The following is a 17,337-nucleotide window of genomic DNA, read 5'->3' on the forward strand; positions in this document are numbered from 1 at the left end:
AGTGCATGTTAGGCCAGTGTGTTGAGTCCAAAAATAACAAGATCTTGGAAATGCATACCCTCTGCCACATCCCTGAGAATGACAAACAAATTAAGGTCACCTGATATACATGGGAAGCAACAGGAGGACTGCTATGTAAGGTACAACAGATGGCATGACTCTGTCAGAAGTTGCCCAAATATTTAAATAAAACTGATCACATCCATGGACATCAGAGATTTCACAGACCAGCACAAGCTGAATGACAGGTGGGCCAATACCACAGCTCAGTCCATCCATCACATTGAGCCAGTCTCCTGGAGAAAATATTTCTTGCAAAATCTACACAGAGGCAGAACAGTCAGGTGCCCACACATTTCTGCCACATCTACTGATACCACTGAACACCAGTCCCCTGAATCCCACTTAACTGCTGTAAAGAAAAACTGGAGTCTTGATGTGGTTAAAGGCAAAAACATCCTTCCAAGAGTTTGTTGGACTTGGACCAAGACCTTGAAGCACCTGAAGTAATTTTTTTTAGACAAAATGACGACGTTTGATTGACATTGGACATCTATGGTAGGGTGGCTTGGGTGACACTAGACAAATTTATTCAGACTTTGAATCCACAAGTCGACAATAGGGGAAGGTATCACTTTGCAGAGACAGTTCTGCAGAGTAGATAGAAAAATATTAGAGATGAAAAACATTAGAGATGAAAAAGACATTAAAAGGAATGCTGAATAAAATATCAGTCACTCACATTTGTACATATTTGTTTAGGTTAATTTATATTTATTTCTGTTGTTATATTCACTATCTCTGATTTACATTTTTACATTTACAAGTCTTGGGAATGTTTAATATGAAATGTATAGTTGTTTACGGTTCAAGTGTGTGAATTTGGTTGCTTTTGTCAATTATTACTTTAAATTGTCATTGCTAAAATTATTTCTAAAGCATGTTCAGGTTTAACAAGTAAATTATACATTTGAAATTAACGTGAATACTTCATATGAAATATTAAATGTATGCTGATCTTGTTGTTGACATCTTGATGTTATTTCAGATCATGTTGCTGCGTCTTTTTTCCTGTTCTTAGAACCCAAAGTGCAGAAAGTGGCATCACTAGACTTAACGTGATTGGAATAATTTTGACACAAAAGCATAGTAGGCTAATGCAATCTTTTTGATGCATGATTGTGACTTAAACTGAGAGAGGCTAGATTAAATATAATAGCGAGTTTTTGTTTACACAAAAACATAATTTTGACACACGATTTGTTCAGTAACATTTAACAATCATGTAACTGTTTAGAACAAAGCAAGCATTAGCCTACTACATACATACCCTTTGTCACAAGCACACACCAGAATAGCACGAATATCACATTCTCCAAATTCAGTATTATCTACAGTACACGCAGCTCTTAAAAAAAAAAAAAAGCCTTCAATGATGGGTTACACATGAGCGCACGCCACATGTGGTTGACTTGAATTAAAAACAATTATTGCCGTTTTCATTTTGACAATAATCGCGCAACACAATAAAGCGCTTTCAGTTTTATTATAACATTATTATACAGCCTTAACCGGATGTCTCAGATCTTATAGTTTAAAGACCCAATTGAGTTCACTGCAAAAAAAAAATTCAGAACTGTGGGGGTTCTGGGTAGCTTAGCAAGTAAAGACACTGACTACCACACCTGGAGTCACAATTTCGAATCCAGGGCGTGCTGAGTGACTCCAGTCAAGCTTCCTAAGCAACCAATTGGCACAGTTGGGTAGTCATGTTGGGTCAACCTCCTTATGGTCGCAATAATGTGGTTCTCGCTCTCGGTGGGGTGCGTGGTGAGTTGTGCGTGGATACCGCGTGGAAAAGCGTGAAGCCTCCAGATGCGCTAGGTCTCCGCAGTAACGCGCTCAACAAGCCACGTGATAAGATGTGCGGAATGATGGTCTCAAAAGCAGAGGCAACTGAAATTCGTCCTCTGCCACCATGAGGACCTAGAGCGCATTGAGAATTCCAAATAAAAAATAAAAAGAAACAAGAAATGTACATTTTCATATATAGATTTATCAGGGCTGTCGATTTAACATTAATGTTAATTCAGTGCGATTAATTTTATGAAAAAAATTTATGCAATTAATTGCAATGCCCCCGGATCGTAATAAGGAGGATTCCTGAGAAATGCAAGCTTGCAGTACCACCTGTTTACTCCAGAGGGCAGTAAGTGAAACTTCAGCTGTATGGGCAACGTGCAGTTTATACAGTGAATAAAACAACCATCCAGCAGACAAAACAACAAACAAGCATTACATTCTTGCGTTCAAAACACTTGGGAGTGCAGACTCGAACTAAGGGATTTCAAGATGTGTTCTAAGTATTAGACTCAGCAAATATTAGTATATGCGATTAATTAATCGGGACACCATGTAATTAATTTGATTAAACATTTTTATCGATTGACAGTCCTAATATTATATATATATTATATAATAAAGGAAAGGAATGTGTGTGTGTGTGTGTGTGTGTGTGTGTGTGTGTGTGTGTGTGTGTATGTATATATATATATATATATATATATATATATATATATATATATATATATATACATACACACACACACTCACCTAAAGGATTATTAGGAACACCTGTTCAATTTCTCATTAATGCAATTATCTAATCAACCAATCACACGGCAGTTGCTTCAATGCATTTAGGGGTGTGGTCCTGGTCAAGACAATCTCCTGAACTCCAAACTGAATGTCAGAATGGGAAAGAAAGGTGATTTAAGCAATTTTGAGCGTGGCATGGTTGTTGGTGCCAGACGGGCCGGTCTGAGTATTTCACAATCTGCTCAGTTACTGGGACTTTCACGCACAACCATTTCTAGGGTTTACAAAGTATGGTGTGAAAAGGGAAAAACATCCAGTATGCGGCAGTCCTGTGGGCGAAAATGCCTTGTTGATGCTAGAGGTCAGAGGAGAATGGGCCGACTGATTCAAGCTGATAGAAGAGCAACTTTGCCTGAAATAACCACTCGTTACAACCGAGGTATGCAGCAAAGCATTTGTGAAGCCACAACACGCACAACCTTGAGGCGGATGGGATACAACAGCAGAAGACCCCACCGGGTACCACTCATCTCCACTACAAATAGGAAAAAGTGGCTACAATTTGCAAGAGCTCACCAAAATTGGACAGTTGAAGACTGGAAAAATGTTGCCTGGTCTGATGAGTCTCGATTTCTGTTGAGACATTCAGATGGTAGAGTCAGAATTTGGCGTAAACAGAATGAGAACATGGATCCATCATGCCTTGTTACCACTGTGCAGGCTGGTGGTGGTGGTGTAATGGTGTGGGGATGTTTTCTTGGCACACTTTAGGCCCCTTAGTGCCAATTGGACATCGTTTAAATGCCACGGCCTACCTGAGCATTGTTTCTGACCATGTCCATCCCTTTATGGCCACCATGTACCCATCCTCTGATGGCTACTTCCAGCAGGATAATGCACCATGTCACAAAGCTCGAATCATTTCAAATTGGTTTCTTGAACATGACAATGAGTTCACTGTACTAAAATGGCCCCCACAGTCACCAGATCTCAACCCAATAGAGCATCTTTGGGATGTGGTGGAACGGGAGCTTCGTGCCCTGGATGTGCATCCCACAAATCTCCATCAACTGCAAGATGCTATCCTATCAATATGGGCCAACATTTCTAAAGAATGCTTTCAGCACCTTGTTGAATCAATGCCACGTAGAATTAAGGCAGTTCTGAAGGCGAAAGGGGGTCAAACACAGTATTAGTATGGTGTTCCTAATAATCCTTTAGGTGAGTGTGTATATATATATAAATAAATAATCTCAGGGCTCTACGCTAACTTTTTTCCCAAGGAGTACATGCGCTCCTAAATGAAAAAATGTAGGAGCACACAAAGAAATTTAGGAGCACAGTGAAAATTAAATACAGGGTTTATTAACAAACAATTTATTACATACATATTTATACTGCGTGTATGAGTGTGTGTGCGTGTACTAAGGGACAGCACATACCTCACAAATCACACGTTGTTTTTGAATCTTTTGATTATTCATATCTTAATTTTTTTTATATTTGTATAAATAGATTCTGATATGCGAGCCGGCTCCCAACATTCACCTACAAGAGCCGACTCCTTCGCAAATGACCATCACTATTTCAGATGTGGGTTTCCTGACACGAAGGACGAGATGCCCACCTGTTTCTGCCATCTACAATATTTGCAGAACATGACATTGTTTTCGAACTCTAGCCATGGGAACATTTTGAGCCAATTCGCATTGAATCTATACGTTCTCCCTCCACCGGCTAAAGTGGACGTTGAAGTGACAGCTGTGGTCACGGTAGCATCGCTAACGTTGTTCTCAGCATCCCTAACGTTAGCCGTCTCCGGTAAACCTTGTGAAGAGACTTCGTTAGTTGAACCTTGCGAATCCCCCTCACCAAATTCCTCTTTCTCCTCATCTCTTTTTCGCTTAAAATAAAATGCGATGTCGCCTATACCGCTACTTTTTCCATTGTTCACCTTTCTCTCTCTGACTGGACAGCGTCATCACAGAAAACTCCGCTTGTAGAATGTGGGTTTTGTCATTTATAAACAAATATCTTAAAAAAGGGGGGGTTACGTTTGTAATCTTTATTCGCACACTGTGCTCGTAAATAATTTTTACAGTTCGCACATATCTATTTTTAGGGGCAAATGCGAGTGAAATACTCGCAGTGTAGAGCCCTGTATATATATATATATATATATATATATATATATATATAGATATATATACATATAATAAATGCAGATAAATGCTAGCACATTACTTTGTCTTTAACGCAATTAATACATTTAACAATTTGATTTTAAATTCAGAAATTTTATTCAGCTCTGTATGAGTTCCAAACACTGGTTGGAGTAGGGCAGAATCTTTGCGATGTGTCGAAGGTCAGTACACTGATACACACACCACAAACAAACACAACAGTGATTCTATGTCAGTGATCAAGTGATAAGGAAAGGATCTCTTAATGCCGTTTTTTTTGTACAAAACAAACTTGACTTGTGACAGAAATGAAGTATTTTGAAGGGTGCAATTTAATAACTGCTTTTGTGGTTATTAAATTGCACCCATCAGAGTCTTAACTATCATAATAACACAGACACACATGATACATTGCACTGATCAGGGACCTCTGTGGCCGGCTAGCTTGTTCAAGTTCTCCTTTGGAGAGTCTGTCCGCTCAAAGTAAATATTTAAACTTGGAACCCATAAAATTTTAAAGAATCAGCTAATGATTACTGCACAATTCAGATGAAGTATCATTATGTGGGCAGTGCCAGTGCTAAAAGTAGAACAGGAAATGTGAAGTTCAAAGCTGTGCTTGACACCGACATTCATGCTGTGACAAACGGCTTCACGATTGTTATAGCAATGTGGATAGCCACAGTCTGCCGACCGACTAATATCGTTAAGGATAAGAGTTTAAGAGATTGAATGTGCATTTCAATGAATACACAACCATTGTGCTAAGTTAATTGGCATCTTTTCTCCTCCATCAGTATTCCATCTCTAATTGATATTTAAACATTGTTTCACCGCTTAATGTTTTCACTTGTACCTTAGAGGCAAGGAGCTGTTGCTGGGCATCAATTTGCTGTTGTTGTCTGGTAGCCATCTCCTGCAGCTCTACTAAAGTCATGTTCATCCACATGCTGTTCACCTGCAAAATATCACAACAACAACATAAATACTCTTTTAGAATATGAAGATTTATCTCTCATAAATAAATCCTCATCCATTTCCTGTTTGACTACATGGCATTCCTGTCAAGGGTTCATCTCAGAACAGAGTGTAATGTTTGTAAAAAAGTTTCATGCAATGCTTGCATTAGATTGCAAAGAGAAAAGGAAATTCAGACAAGGCAGCCAAACGCACCCCATTCTCAGTCCGTCTATCTGTGGGTCTCTTCATGTCATTCCTCTTCTGATTTGAACTCCTGGAGTCTGAAAAACAGTCAAACATACTCAGCAGGAAACTCAACTTCTAAGCTAGCTTAAAAGTTGTCAACTTGATCAGGAAAACACATTCAGGGGAAAAATAGAAACTTAATTGAACACATTCATTTCTGTGATTAATATTTTTTAACGAGTTGGAAAATGTACACGATTAACACAGTGTTAGTTTCTTTTTCCTTTCTGAAACTTCACTCTTGTGAAGATGAGGGCAGGGTTAGGGCATCTGCTGCCTGCCAGGAACAAACCCATTTGTACAATGGGCGAAATTTCACTTAAGTTTTTCCTCCACTTCCTGTGGCTTAAATTAGCATAAATAAATTTTCAGGAGGTACACATTTGACTCAACTGCACATCCTAGCACAGAAACTGATAGTGTGGAGCAGTAAACACTCATTAAACGTGACGCATGTTGTCCACATCATAATAAACATGGGAGCATACACTTAATTTTCTCTTGCCAGAAATGTTTTATATGAATTGAATCTGCCTATTTGATTCTATTATTTAAAAAAGTGTACTGGAAATCACAAAAATATTTGCACAAATTGTAATTGCAACTTGTCCACTGATGTTATGGCATGTATACAGAGACGCAAAAACCATATATCATCCTTATAATAGATGACACTCCTCCTGCATGTGTGTGTGTGTGTATGTATATATATAAATATATATATATATGGTGGTGGTGTAGTGGGCTAAAGCACTAAACTGTTAAGCAGAATGTTGTTGGTTCGATCCCCACAGCCACCACCATTGTGTCCTTGAGCAAGGCACTTAACTCCAGGGGGATTGTCCCTGTAATTAGGGCTCTGTATGTGTATGTATGTATGTATGTATATATACACACACACACACACACACACACACACACACACTTGTATCAAAGATAAATACCTTGAAAAATGTGTCTAATTAAAAAAAATAAAAAAAAAACATTTTAACATACTTTAATAATTAAAATAAATGTCTTGCCAATTTCTTGCAAGTTCTTTGAGAAAGTATTAAGTAAATATATGACTATTTAATTTATATTTTCTCCTTTTCTCCCCAATTTTTAATGCCCAATTCCCACTTACTAGGTCCTCGTGGTGGAGCGGTTACTCGCCTCAATCTGGGTGGCGGAGGACAAGTCTCATTTGCCTCCGCTTCTGAGACAGTCAATCCACACATCTTATTACGTTGCTCGCTGTGCATGACACCACGGATTCTCACAGCATGTGGAGACTCAAGCTACTTTCCACGATCCAGGCAAGAATTGTAAAAATATGTAGCCTATTAAAAAAATACTCCACGGGTCACGGGTGCCATGCGAGGTTCGGACGTATGAATGGCGAGCTGTGCGCACTTTGCTAGTTTTCATACTTTTTTCAGTGAGATTTGATACACCCTGATTCTTAACTGTTCTAGGAAGACAAAATGTCAAAGATTTTGAAATTCTCAGGCTCTGGAGACATTAAAAGACACATGCTCAAGCTGAAGCCCCCGAGCAGACGGTGAAGTGAAGAAAATTCGGCGTCAATCGGTAAACGTGGGCAATGCTGACGAAGGATCGTGATGGAATACTGTCATGAGACTAAATTCATTGAGATGGTTACAAGAGTGGCAGATGTTGAGAAATGGATTGATTATCTGGAGTCATTGGAGAGGGAATTAGCTGCTAACCTTCTAGCAATTCTAGCCAAATTTCTGAGATCATCCGATAAAGATTTTGTGTTACACAAGGCGAGGAGTAAAGGAAGTCTTTCTTGGAAGAACTATGCCACTTTCTTTTTCCCAGACTTTGCAAATTTGACAAGAGAGAAACACGATCGATTCAAGGAATACAAGAAACTCTTAAATCAAAAGGAAGGTCGCTTTTGCACTGATGTTCCCGGCCAAATTGAGAATAGATATTAGAGATGGCCGCAAAAAATGTACATGCATTCTTTAGTGCTGGCTCAATTAAAAGCAGGGGAGTTATTACCTTGATAAGTAAACCTCTACAATACAAAAGTCTCAAACAGATAAAAGATAAATTAGTAAGAGTCGTTATCGTTTTAGCAGAAATTCAGGGGCAAAGGTTGATTTTGGCTAATATTTACGCACCTAACGCTGATGATCAGGGCTTTTTTTTAATAGATCTTGAAGGGATGTTGCAAGCCGCTGGCACCCCTCATGATATAATATTGGGAGAAGTCTTGAAATGTTTTGATGGACTCAGTCCTTGATCATAGGGAAGCATCAGTGTGCCAAGGATGTGTAAATATCTTGGTCTTGCAGATATTTGGTGACTTTTGAACCCAACTGGGCAGGGACTATTCATCAGTCCATAAGATTTATTCTAGAATAGATTTTTTTTATTATATACATTTCATCTGTTGTAGAGTGCAAGATTGGAAACATCTTAGTCTCAGATCACGCCCTGGTGAGTTTAGAGGTGTTGCGACATGTGGAGAATAAGAAATTCTGGTGCAAATGCAAAATAACGGTGTGAGACTTAACTTCTCTGGTTAGTTTGACAGAAAGGCTTTGCAATGGCAAAATAGGGGCAAGAACTTCCTGTTCAATACCAAACCAGGGAGGGGCACTCTCAGGTGGAAGCGACTAATGAGCCAAATGTCTGAAACCGAATGCATAATAATAAAATATCTTGGGTAGGCCTAGCCCACCTTTGTCAACCGGCCTATGTAATTTATTGAAATGTAATCTGGGAAATGTTATTGCATCTGTACAGTTTGTACTGTGTGACTATACAGAAAATAAAGTGATTTCTTGGATTACTTTATAAATTTTTCTCCTGGGATAATGGACATAAAAAATAAGATGTTTATCAAGAGTGAGTAATTTAAATGTAATAACTTGGAAACTCTAATAACACAGCACCTTGCTATTCAGATGCAGCCAGTTTGAGTAAAACAGTCCTTAAAATGTAGCTCCAATCCTGGCATTCTCTGTCAGTGTTGTTGATTTTGTTGTTGTTACTATTGAATCGTGCATGCAAACAATGTCAGAAGTAAACTCTAGTCGACACTAGATGACATCACAATGGGGTATGTGAGAATGTAAGAGGGATAGGTCTCCTTGAATGTACCGTCCCTCTTAAAAGACCTTATCTAGAAAGGAGCAAAGTACCAGAACTGTGTGTGGGAAATGGGCTACGGTCTAAACTAAAATGTCAGCTTACCTGATGGAGAGCTGGGTGCTTGGTCATGCCGTAGAAAGAATCGAACCTCAGACCTCTCCTGCCCCCACTGCAGCAACAGATCCATCATCTTCTCGCTCTCGCCTAGCACACGCTCTGCAAACACACACACACACACACACACACACACACACCTCATGAGCATAATTAGGCCTTTTTGAAAAGCATGGTATTGTCCTGTTGCATTATAGAGCAGTATTCCATGTTCAAACACAGTGGGTGCTTCTCATTTCTGAAACTGAGCATCCTTGTTTCCTTGCCTCCTTTCCTCACTTCCTAACTTCACCCTCTAAGAAAACAGTGAAAGAATGAAATTTATTAGGAATCAAAGCAAGATGTGTTTGTTGAGCTTATGGAGGTAATTAAGGCCTTGCCTACAAGTAAGGCTTCTGAATTTTTTAGATCTTATGATACAGAATTGGCTCCACTTTTGTTAGCAGTTAATACGGAATCATTGAAGAATGGAAAGCTTCTGACAACCATGACACAAGCCCGAATCAGTCTGATTCTAAAAAAGGACAAAGATCCAACAAGTGTAAGAGTTACCGTCCAATTTCCCTGATTCAGCTAGATTTTTTACATATTGTCAAAGATTCTGTCTAACCGATAAAGTTACGACATCTCTTATACATATAGATAAGGTGTCTTCCAGTGGCCAAAACAGGGGATTAAGTATTTGGGCATTTTATTCACAGCAAATTTGTGTGATTCATTTAGTTAATTTTGACCCAATTAATAAAAAGTTTTTCGAGCGATGTGTGCAGGTGGACCTCATTACATTCATCTATTATTGGGAAGGTTAATGTTATTAAAATAAATTGTATTCCAAAATTCAACTACCTGCTACAATCTCTCCCTGTAGATGTCCCCTCTCTTATTTCAAGCAATTTGATAGTGTAGCGAAGCCCTTCATTTGGAAAGGTAAGCGTACCAGATTACGTTTTCAGTAAGTTACATAGGCCGATTAGCAAAGTGGGCTAGGCCTACCCAAGATTTAATTTTATTATTATGCATTCGGTCTCAGACATTTTGGTCATTGAGTGAACCCCCCCCCCCCCCGGTTTTGCATTGAACAGGAACTTCTTGCCCCTATTTTGACATTGCAAAGCCTTTCTGTCAAACTAATCTGGGAAGTTAAGTTACACCCCGTTATTTTGCATTTGCACTTGTTATGGACAAAAGTGTCCAGTATTTTTAATTCGGACATTTATTTAAATGTTGCCTCAGCATATGACTGAACCCAAAATTAAATATTAATAAGTCCCCTTTCCGCTTGTGAGGGAGGTTGATACACTCTGTGACCTATATGAAAATGTTCAATCCTTTGAAAATTTGGTTCAACATTTTGAGATCCTCAGATCTCAGTTCTTTAGGTATATACAGCTGCGCCATCTGCTCTGTACTATTTTTGGGAGTAGCACACAACACCCTAAAGCGGCAGATACTCTGGGAGAGGTGATTACTGCTTTTGGAAAAGATCATGAGGCATCAGTGTATTTCTCCCTGCTAGTTCAGAGTCTGGGGGTTGGAACTTTAACTTCTATCAAAAGATTATAGGAGAAAGATTTAAACTTGGAATTGGAGGGAGTGTGGGCTAGGATTCTAAAAAATAAGTCTGAGATGCAAGAGTGCGCCTTATTCAAAATTTTACATAGATTCAATTGGACCCCCTCTAGATTGTATAGGCTAGGTCTGAAAGACACCCACCTGCTGGCAATGCCAATCAGAAGATGGAGACACAAGCCATGTTTTTGGGTTCTGACCAGTATCATGATTGGCTGACAAATGATTTTAAGGTGATAGAAGTCGGATGGAGTGCCATCGTTTCCGGAGTGGTGTGCGGAGATAGGGAGGGTGGCAGCTTTCGAGGATGTTGCAAGTAAAAGGCTGGGGTTTGGGAACTTGTTTGCTAGGAAGCGGGGCAGTTATTTTGTGTTTTTGGGCGACACTCTGGGAGGGGATGTGGAGGGAGACGTTTAGTTTAATTATGTATGTTTATTATGCATGTATATGTATTGTGTGTATAATACTTTTCCCAACATTTCTTACTGTTACAAAAATACACTACAGAGAAAAACACAACACATACACATTGAATCAACATTTAGCATTTAACCCACACTAATGTCCCTCCCCAATCACCAACCCCACCCTGACCTCCAACGAACACCTCTGTGGTCACAAATCGTACCACACACACACACAAATTATACAATTTGTGTGTGTGTGTGTGTGTGTGTGGTACGATTTGTATGGACTAAAACAAGATCAGATAAATTAATTGAACTGTAGTAGTACAGTAGAATGAGTGAAATTATTAAAACCTAACTGAAAACACTTACACAATGGAGGTAATTTGTTAGGATTCTTATATATTGTTCTTAATTTATTTGGGTTAAAACAACATCAGGGATAACAGTGTCGGTGCCATTGTGCGCACAACAGCGATTGACAATTGCTATTCAGTTTATAGCATTTTCTATCTCCTAAGGATGACCTGTCTTCCGATCATGACACCAGCTAGGACCCAACTCTTCATAGTCAAGTCAACCTTTATTTACAGAGCACATTAAAAAACAACAGAAGTTGTCAAACAAACAAATTAAATAAAAACATTTCAATACAACATCATGTATTAATCCACTTCAACCTTTCAATTATCTACTCAAAAGCCAAAGAATAAAAAGAAGTATTTAAAGATTTAAAAATGGCTAGTGATGAAGCTGACCTCACATGGAAAGGGAGACTATTCCATATATTAGGTCCGATCACCCTTACATCTAACGGCAATGAGGAACCTTCAATAGAAGTTGATTAGAAGACCAGAGTGCTCTGGTGGGGGTGTAGAAGGTCACTGATATATTGGGGCACAAGACCAGACAGTGCCTTGAAGACAAAAATGTGAATTTTAAAATCAACCCTGAATTTCACTGGATAGACGCTAAAACTGGGGAAATGTGATCCCTCTTTCTTGACCCTGTTAAAAGCCTAGCTGCTGCGTTTTGCACAAGCTGAAGGAGGGATAATGCAGTTTGGAGCAGACCAATGTACAGTACAATGAGTTGCAATAGTCTAGCCTTGATGAAATAAGTGAGTGGATCACAATTTCCAAGTCTTTAGGAAAGAAAATGTTTTATTTTAGCGATAGATCTAAGGTGCAAAAAGCTACCCTTGACAACAGCACTGATCTGCTTATTGAAATGTAATGAGTCTAAAATCACTCCAAAAGTCACCCAATCTCATGTTTTTGCCTCCCGTAACACCTCTCAAATAAATGAGACCAACAAATTATTTTTGTTCATCATCTGTCAGTTTGAACTTTTCAGCATTATTCCGCCCAGCTTCCGCATCAGTGTACTTTCGTATGTTTTGCCACATTGTGTAGCCGCATATGTGGCTACTTTATATCTCTCGATACAATGATCATAATAGAGCCGCCCATTTATCAGCTTACTTGTCAATTGCCCTCAAATAATTTTCGATGCATCACTTTATATTGAATAGGTGAAATTTGCATGCATATTTATCACCTTAGCACGTTTGCAATGCTTGGCTCTTCTAGTGTTAAATAGGAGGAAAACCACCGGAGGGTCATTCTAGATGATTGAGAAGAATATTATGGTCAATTGTGTCAAAAGTGCACTGAGATCTAATAAAAATATAGCTGCAAGCAGCGATGGCGGGCCCAAGCCGGTGGCACCGCCACCCCCGTGCCTTTAGGGTCGCTGGTGGCACCGCCACCCCCGTGCCTTTAGGGTCGCTGTGCACGATGGGCAATAACGTAACCTCGCTTTAACTGTCGAGAAGATGTGTGCTGTAGAGCTTGCACTGCAAAAGTGCGCATTGAGGACACATATCGACCACAAAGTATGCGTGAGCACCCTTCCGATACCTAAAATGAAAAATGAGACACCCTACGGTCTCATGGAGTTAATGGACACATGAAATAAGTACACAAGACTGAAAATTCATATGAAGTGTGCTATTTGGGACAGGGCCTATGACCGTGAACCACAATAGTCACAATTCAAATATAGAATAAATTTTTATGTCAATGGATGTCATAGGTCAATATCTTTTGCAGCACTTATCAGTATTTATCTGGAGGTCTTTGTACAGGTTTATTAATGTAATTATAATTTACACTTATGTGTTCCTATGATATGCAATGGAAGTACATTTTTATGTTTAACATGGGTGTATTCACAATACATAGCATACAATATAATATTTTAAGATTATTTATCATTATGTTAAGTACATCATTAAAGTTAAGATAGTAAATGTATTTATATATTTTGTAGTAGCTAATATAACAAGCAAGTACACTGCGGGAATTATGAATTATACCAATGGAGTATGGATTGCTTTTATGCTGCCTTTATGTGCTTTCTGGAGCTTCAAAGATTAATTTGCAATGTGTTCCACATTCAAACCAAAATATCTGACTGTCTGTTGGTCGGAGCTAATGACTGTAAATTAGAAAGTTGTCCGGCTCGATGAGATCAATATAATTACTGAGTTTTGTGACTGTGGGTCAAAGTATAAAACCAACCCCCTCACTTTTGTCAAAAGGTGGCGCTACTGAGCCCCTGCACCACGCCCGTTTCTGAAACTTTGCACATGTCTACTGGCTAATAAATGTGATGTGTCTGTCGAAGTTTCATGCAATTTCAAGTATGCTAAGAGTCTCAAAAGCATCAAAAAGAATATTCGAGTTTGAAGCATTGCCACGGCAACAGTATCCAAGATATCAATAATCCTTTCCCATGTCTACATCTGCCGTGTGTTTACATTACACACCAAAAGTTTTAAGTAAATCGGGTAAAAATAAGAGGGTGATTTCAAAGCATTTTGAAAGTGACACACGTCCTTCTGCCAGTTGGTGGCGCTATAACTTTGACTCACAATAGTCACATCCATGCGATCGGCCTGTTACAGCGAACACACTACTGAAGTTTCATCGAGATCAATTAAATGTATGCAGAAGTTATAACACACTTCCTGTTTCTCTTTTCCCGTTCCAGGGGGCGCCGTCGAGCCCCCCTGCCACGCCCCGGTACCAGCTTCAGCCCGGCCCTAATGGCCACGGGTTCTGACCCGTGTGCAAAGTTTCAAGAGTTTGAGCACGTTAAGAGCCCCAAAAGTGCCCCAATAGTCGTAAAAAAAATAATAATCATAGTCATCCTAACGAAAACAATAGGGCCTTGCCTTTTCAAGGCTTGGGCCCTAATTAAGATGACATGTGAACCTGAATCCATGGAGAGTAAAATATCATTAGTGACCTTCAACAATGCAGATTCGGTGCTGTGCAGTGTCTGAAACTAGACTGAAATATTTCTAAAATGTTAAATGTATTTTGATAGGAGTAGAGCTGCGAATAAAACTCTCCAAAATCTTGGCAGTTTGGAGATTGGTCTGTAATTGTTGTGTATTGCTGGATCCAAAAATTGTTTTTTTAACAAAGGATGTAGAATTGCATGTTTAAAACTACTTGGAACAACTAATGATTAATTGCTAATGAGCTGTTAATTATAGAGGTCATGAAAAATTCTTTAAGAAGGCATAGGGAAAGAATATCCAGCTTGTAACTTGAACACTTCATTTTGGAGACTACATCTGGTAACTGTTCTGATGTAACTGGTTGAAGTGAGTCAGGGAGCTGGACGGGGAAGGTATTAGTGGTTGATCAAATTGTGAAGGAAAAATTGCACCTTTAATCTGCTCAATTTTGTGAGTAAAGAAGTGTAAAAATGTTTCACATTTCTCTTGGGTGGCAGCCAGAAAAGCATTTTTAGTTGGGTTCAAAACAATCAATTGTTTTGAACAAAACTTTTAGTCGATTTGCATTATCAGAGATAAATGTAGCGGTAAACTTAGCTTTCGCTTCCTTTACAGCTCTCTGATTTAAACACTCCTTTAAAATATCATAAAGAGACCTGAAGCCTGTCTCTTTTCCTCTTGCGCTCATCTTTTCTGCACTCTTGTCTGAGAGTGTGGGTGACGTCATTTAACCAAGGCTGTTAAACACACTTAACTCTCCTTGGCTTAAGTGTAGCGACGTTATCAAGTGCAAAAGTACAATATTTATTAAAAGTTTCAACCAATGATTCAGTGCTGAGTCCAGCAAAGACATCATCTGTTAAATGCAGTAGATGAATGAACAGACCTGGAGTGAAGGGCTGAGAAAAATTAGGCAGAAGACAAGTAGATACAGACTCAAACATTATTGAATAATGGTCAGAAATGCCAATATCTAAGACCTCTAGGTTGGACACAAAAAGACCATATGATAACACCAGATATCAGGGTATGACCCATATTGTGAGTAGGACCAGTGACATGTTGTACAAAATGTAAAGACTCAGTGAGGGAGATAAATTCATTTACCAGAGGTTTCGATGGACAGCATACATGAATATTAAAATACCCAAGAATCAAGAGTCTGTCACAGCGTAACACCATTTCAGAGAAAAAGTCTGAAAATTGTTGGATGATGTCCTTATTACATTTGGGAAGTCTGTACAGAAGTGCACAGAAGGCAGGACCCAAGATGTCAAGCTTTAACAATTGGACCTAAAAACTGGAATACATATATTCCCTTCCATCTCCACGAGTTCTCGTGCTTTGGATTTTTGATGAATGAGGAATACTGTATGACCCGACCCTTAAGAACTACCTTAAGTGCCTCTCAAGCCATGCCCACAGAGGATACTGAGGACCAGTTGGTCTCCATATAAACACTGATTTCAGCCTTAACATTTGTTGGAAATCAGGATTTTGCAAAAGGGATATATTAAAGCGCCAACTATATACATCGTTTTCTACATGTGTCAACACCAGGGCATGATCAGAGTCGAAGATGTTTCCAATTGAACAGATGAAATGAGGGACTTCAAATCTATTCAAGAATAAATCTTATGGACTGATGTCATAGGCGGATCTATCTGAGGGTTGTCCCCCCCTAAAATATCATTAAAATATGTGTATTGTAAATAATCTAATGATATATTCTTAAAATAATTGTTTAAGAAATAAAATAATACAAATGCAAATGGAGCAACAACAAAAAAATCCTTGGTGTCCCCTTCAAAAATTGCTCTTGAGAATTGTTATGTTTATTGTCCCCCCCAACATTTTGATGAAATTTTCGCCCCTGCATCATGTGAAGCATCAATGTTGCTCTAGGGGGCTTACACACTTTTACTTCAATATGATCAAGGACTGAGTCCATCAAAAGATTCAAGTCTCCTCCCAATATTATATCATGAGGGGGGCCAGTGGCTTGCAACCTCCCTTCAAGATCTATAAAAAAGCCCAGATCATCAGTGTTAGGTGCGTAAATATTAGCCAAAGCCAAATTTTGCCCCTGAATTTCTGCTAAAACAATAATGACTCTTCCTAATTTATCTTTAATCTGTTTGAGACATTTGAATTGTAGATGTTTACTTATCAATGTAATAACTCCCCTGCTCTTACTTGAGCCAGCACTAAAGAAAACATGTCCACCCCATTTCTTCCCAAATTTTTCAGCTTCCTGCGGGGAAGGATGCGTTCTTGAAGAAACACCATCTCATATTTCTTACGTTTAAGAAGAGAAATAACCTTCCCTTTTTTATGGGGAATGGCCCCAACCATTAACATTCCATGTGAAGAAAGATAATCCGCTCATATTAACAAATTGACATTTTGACATATTAGAAAAAAAAGAGATTGTTTGTCAAAAATAAAAATTATAAAGACCACATTCCAACATTAGTGCAACAGTCAAACCTCCCCCCGAACCAAATAACAAAAAAAACGTGTGCATTAACCCTATGGGGTCGATGGACTCGTCAGCGCGTCCTCCTGGATTTTTCCGTCATTACAGCGGAAACAACTCAAAAATACATTTGAGCATACACTTTCAGCCATCTCTGTGTAAACTAGCAAATTTCTGAAACACGTCAAAAAAATTAACTGAAACTCTGCAAATACTTATCACACAAACATGAAACTTATGTCTAAAGAAAGCATAAAATGCACATGACAGCGCCAACCAGCATCCATCCCTTTAAACTCAAACAGTCCATGTACGCCTATGAGGGCCTTTGCCGTCAGATTGCTCAAGTCCGGTGTT

The 17,337-nt window shown here is 38.9% G+C and overlaps 1 protein-coding gene across 1 annotated transcript in view; it reads right to left on the reverse strand.

Moving 5' to 3' along the window:
* tp53bp2a (tumor protein p53 binding protein, 2a) overlaps positions 1-17,337 on the reverse strand; it is a 73,683-nt gene that overhangs the window by 48,468 nt on the left and 7,878 nt on the right. Inside the window, exons 3-5 of the mRNA XM_052089448.1 lie at positions 9,201-9,314; positions 5,955-6,022; positions 5,638-5,739 (exon numbers count right to left, since the gene is read on the reverse strand). Coding sequence (XP_051945408.1) covers positions 5,638-5,739; positions 5,955-6,022; positions 9,201-9,314 — 284 coding nt within the window. The remainder of the gene's footprint in view (positions 1-5,637; positions 5,740-5,954; positions 6,023-9,200; positions 9,315-17,337) is intronic.

This window comes from Xyrauchen texanus, chromosome 24, assembly GCF_025860055.1.
Source record: "Xyrauchen texanus isolate HMW12.3.18 chromosome 24, RBS_HiC_50CHRs, whole genome shotgun sequence".
Lineage (NCBI taxonomy): Eukaryota > Metazoa > Chordata > Actinopteri > Cypriniformes > Catostomidae > Xyrauchen > Xyrauchen texanus.